The 4,799-nt window shown below is 34.5% G+C and overlaps 1 protein-coding gene across 1 annotated transcript in view; it reads left to right on the forward strand.

Moving 5' to 3' along the window:
* The window catches only part of NALCN (sodium leak channel, non-selective), a 292,340-nt gene that overhangs the window by 95,009 nt on the left and 192,532 nt on the right, over positions 1-4,799 (forward strand). Inside the window, exons 8-9 of the mRNA XM_023532439.1 lie at positions 1,306-1,448; positions 1,582-1,686. Of these exons, the coding sequence (XP_023388207.1) occupies positions 1,306-1,448; positions 1,582-1,686 (248 nt within the window). The remainder of the gene's footprint in view (positions 1-1,305; positions 1,449-1,581; positions 1,687-4,799) is intronic.

Genomic DNA, 4,799 nt, shown 5'->3' on the forward strand with positions numbered 1-4,799 from the left:
AGGCCCAGAGAGACTCGATCCTCAGCCAGCTTTAGTAACTCCCTTCTTAGTCTAGACATTTTATCATATGCATGTTCTAGTTTTAAATTTCTGTGTGGTTAGAACCTATATAGGTGGATATTGGCTTCATATCCTATAATAATTTAACTCATTTATAGCAGTGGAAGTTATTGAGGTGCAGATTTTACCAGTTTTATGAATAATGACACATATCATATTTGTCTTACAATTTTAATTAGGTATTATTATTTCTGTTTTCTCACAAAATAATATTAAGCAATTTTCCATTTTTAAATAATAATATCTAAAATGTTTTAAGTACTCACCATATGCCAACACCTTACAGAAATGAAATTATTTAATCCTCACAACACTATGAGGTATGTGTTGTTATTATTTCCCTGTTTTACAGATGGGAAAGCTAAACCATAGAAAGCATATCAAGAGACAGGATTTCATCACAGTTAAATATTTACATCCTTTTTTTCAGAGTGAATGGGTTAATTATTATTATCTGTACATCCTTAGACAAATTAATTACCCTTATGTGCTTTAGTTTTCCCATCTATAAAATAGGGAAATAATAGCACACACCTCATAATATTGAAAGAATTAAACAGTCTTTTCTCTGAATGACATATTAGGCTCTCTTAAATATATTTTCAAAAATCTGCCCACATATTGTTCATTTTCCTTTTTTTCATTATCAGTAATATTTTCAATGAGACAATTCTCTCAGAAAATACAAAGTACTATTTGATGATTTAATACCTTACATTTTGCTATTCAGCAAACTATGGCATCCAAATATAGGTTTCAACATTTTAATTTTTGGAGCCTAAGTAAGACACTTTGGTCTCCCAATGAGAAAGTGATTTCAAATGAAGCCCAGTTCCCAGATTTATTTTATTCTAGTTAAAACTATAGCAAATGCTTTTCAGCATACTATAAGTATTAAGCCCCAAGTGGCAACCTTACATGGTACACATTCTTTTTTATATCTTTACTTCATTTGAACGTTCATTTCCTTTTCTACATTCTTAAATGCATTTAACAGCTAAAGATACAAGATAAAGTTATTTTATTGCTAGAGCTATTAAAATTGCCCTGGCTTGAAGTCAAAAACAACTTTTATCAGAATCCTAAGGATAAGAACAATAAAACGTTGCATGCCACTTCAGTCCTTTGAGAAGGGCTTTTGTCTTTGAGAAAATGACGTGAATTAATATTGATTGCTTTTCTGGAAAACAATTTCTCATTTCAAAAGTTCACCATAACTCAGTCTGCTCTCTTCTCTCTCGACAGGCACCAGTATATTCACAGTCTACGAGGCTGCCTCCCAGGAAGGCTGGGTGTTCCTCATGTACAGAGCAATTGACAGCTTTCCTCGCTGGCGTTCCTACTTCTATTTTATCACTCTCATATTCTTCCTTGCCTGGCTTGTTAAGGTACTGCAAAAAAATTTGTCCTCATAAAATCTATGTTTTCTGACAGTTTCTGCAGAACTTTTGGTTATTTTCAGTTGCCCTCTGCTTCCTCATTTCTAGTCTTTGGTAAATGTGGTTTGTAATTTTCTTTCAGAATGTGTTTATCGCCGTCATCATTGAAACATTTGCAGAAATCAGGGTGCAATTTCAACAAATGTGGGGCTCGAGAAGCAGTACTACTTCAACAGCTACTACGCAGGTATAGTATCAGGAGACGGTGTTGCAACCCATTCGAACATGGGCACGCAATCCTCACCATCCATGAGACTCAATGGAACTTGAGGGAGCCCTGTTAAAATGTCCTTCTACAGTCAGAGTCACTGAGGGAGTTGTTGAAAAATAGAAGTGCAAGGGTCTAAACCCAGAATAAACAAACCAGGCTTTCTGGGTGATAAGGCAAGGGCACCTATATTTTTTCAGCTCCATGGATGGATGTGATACAAAACTAAGATTGTCCCAAATTATTACACACTTTTGATTTGATTCTGCCATCACAAGTCCTCGAAGAGCTTGCAGATAAAATATGGAAACTGTAATTTCCTGTTTTTATAAATACTTATTCATGTAATTGGAAACCAATACAATGGCACCTGGTATAGGATTAGAATATTTGAAATGGAAAATATATTTCATTCAGAATGATTCAACCCCAAATGCAAGCCTGTGATTTTTAAAGAATCACTATATATTCAGGAGGGTTCTCCTGTGCTCCCAAGAAATTGGAAGTGCTATGGAATTTGACTAAAAGCGTCAGGGCAGTTATTACGTAAGACAGGAATTCAGATCCAATGACTTTGTTTTTATTTTTGGTTTAGTTTTGTGTATCTGGTTTTGTTTTGATTTTTTTTGGTTTTTTTTTTTGGTGTTTAGAAAGAAGGGCAGCTTTATATATCTTCTAGTATGAATCTTTATAAAGAGAAAATAAAAATTCACAAATTGAGAATGAAATTATTTTAATGCCTTGTAACTATTATTTTAACATTAAATTTTAAGAAAAATATAAGTTCGTAAATATTTATACAGATTTATTGGTACAAAGGAATTTGTGAAAGATCCAAGGTACAAATTTTATTTTGAAAATCTTCAAATCGAACTTTTAATAATTATATGCTAAAATGTTATTAAATGTGCTAATATTTGGAAAAACCTTATGTAGCATCTTTATGATATGAAAGTTTGAATTGTCTAGATGAAATTCATTATAGAGTAAATAGTACTAATATTCAATTTTGACAAACGACTATTCATACTTCTATGAAAATTTTTTTAAATATTATCTAGGTTATTTTACAGAAGGCATATAGGAAAACCTTCAAAGAATCAACCACATCTAGTTCTTATTTCTTCACTCATCTCTTTTAGTGAACTATGAGAAATAATAAGTTCCAAGTCCATTCTGACATGTCTTTTAATAACAGTAGGGTGACAATCTCTCAAAGGTGTGTTTTCTGCTATGTTTATATATATTGAGAACTAAATGGAATGTAGAACTATTAACTCAGCAACGAATTTTCATCATGTTCCTGAGAGATGACCTAAAATGGTCATACTATGCTTTAAAATTATATTATCCTTATTAAGTAACTCTTATTTATAAAACCACAGCTGGAAAAGTACTGTTTGGAAGTGCCACCAAAATCAACCAGCAGTTATAATAGAAAGGAGATGTGAAGAGACTGTTAGCAGAGTTATACAAAGTTGTTTTGATGCAAAATTGTACTTAATCTGGAGGAATAAGTTGGTAATTCAGAGGTAATGAGTCTAGGTATTCAGCAGAGGTAATCACACAGAGAATTGTGAAAAACCTTCATTAAGAAAAGTGCTGTGGCTGAGGACCCGGTTGCTAGGCAACTGAATCTCCTGCAGCAGCCTCTTGGTAAAACACCACTTGGGCTGCCTGGCAACAGGCCCAGGCCCCGCCCAGCCCCTCCCAGCCACTTGGCAAGTGGCCCAGATGCTTTTATGTGTGTGGAAGGGATAGACATCATTTGCTGTGATTCTCTAGCATTTGTAAAATTTGACAGAACTCTGTGCACAAGAACACCTTGTTAAATGGTTTAAAACACTAAATCACAAGTTTCTAATTCTAATAAAACAGATAGGCTTTAAATAATTAAAATAAGGATGGTTATTGTATTGCAAACACACAGCTGTTCAGAAATGAAGCCAGTTCTTGCCTTTCTGTAGAATTTGGAACATTTGCAATTTGATATGTAAGTTATCCTTATAGAAGTGCTGAGAGTCTTGGGCTTGGTGAACCTGTTGATGTCTATGGACTTCTCCAGAGGGCTGTGTGTGTAGAAAGAAAAATGATACACATTAACAGGATAGGGAAGGGGCTCTCTGACATCTTAAGCAGTTCAATAGGAATCGACTGACTGATATGGACAGTTCAGGGGCAAAAGAAAATCAGTTATGAGAACTATTTTTTGTTTAAATAGGAGGCAACCTGCCTCTGAGTCACAGCATAGAAACAAATTACAGAAAAAATAATGCCAGAGATCTCATGGAGATCATGATACAAAATGTAACAGGAAAATCAAAGAAAAATAATGTAGAAATTTTCAGATTAGTAATCATTAATTTGCCTGAATTCTGATGAGGATGGTGACCTTCATACCTGCATAATTATTAGACAGAGATCACTGTTGCCACATGCTCAGTTGTATGTTGGTGACCTTCATACCTGCATAATTATTAGACAGAGATCACTGTTGCCACATGCTCAGTTGTATGTTGGGGTAAAGCGCAAGAGAGCCATACATCTATGATATAGTGGCCCCCTGTGTCAGTCAACAATAGGACTACCTATGCCACAGGTTTCTCAGGATATTGCCCCAGAACTGGGTGTTGGGATGTGCAGATGTGCTAGTAGATAATGTTCTGGTTATAGTATCCTTCCTGTCTGGATCTTCACTCTCATTCCTTAGATGCTTCACCTCAGATATCTACTGCTAGTCATATGGTCTTCTGATCTAGCCAGATTCATGGTAAAGATGAGCTTATCTCACTTTGTCTGGAATAGAACTGAAAGAGCTACTAAACTTTAGTAGTAGGCTACTTTTTTATTTACAGTGATAAGAGACACAAGGAAGGCTCTGGCAATCAATACATACCTAACTTTTATATATGGATTGCGGTCCAATAGGATTACATTATAAGATTGTTAAGTAAATATTCTAATTGTCTAAAGAGAGTAATAATTTCTGGATTTGTAATTATCTCTTATTCAGCACCTTTGCTGGCCCATGTTTTCTGAATTAATGTTCCCCAATTAAAACAGAAGACTGATAAAGTTGATGTAGGATAAAA

The sequence above is a fragment of the Pteropus vampyrus genome, unplaced genomic scaffold (genome assembly GCF_000151845.1).
Source record: "Pteropus vampyrus isolate Shadow unplaced genomic scaffold, Pvam_2.0 Scaffold83, whole genome shotgun sequence".
Classification (NCBI taxonomy): domain Eukaryota; kingdom Metazoa; phylum Chordata; class Mammalia; order Chiroptera; family Pteropodidae; genus Pteropus; species Pteropus vampyrus.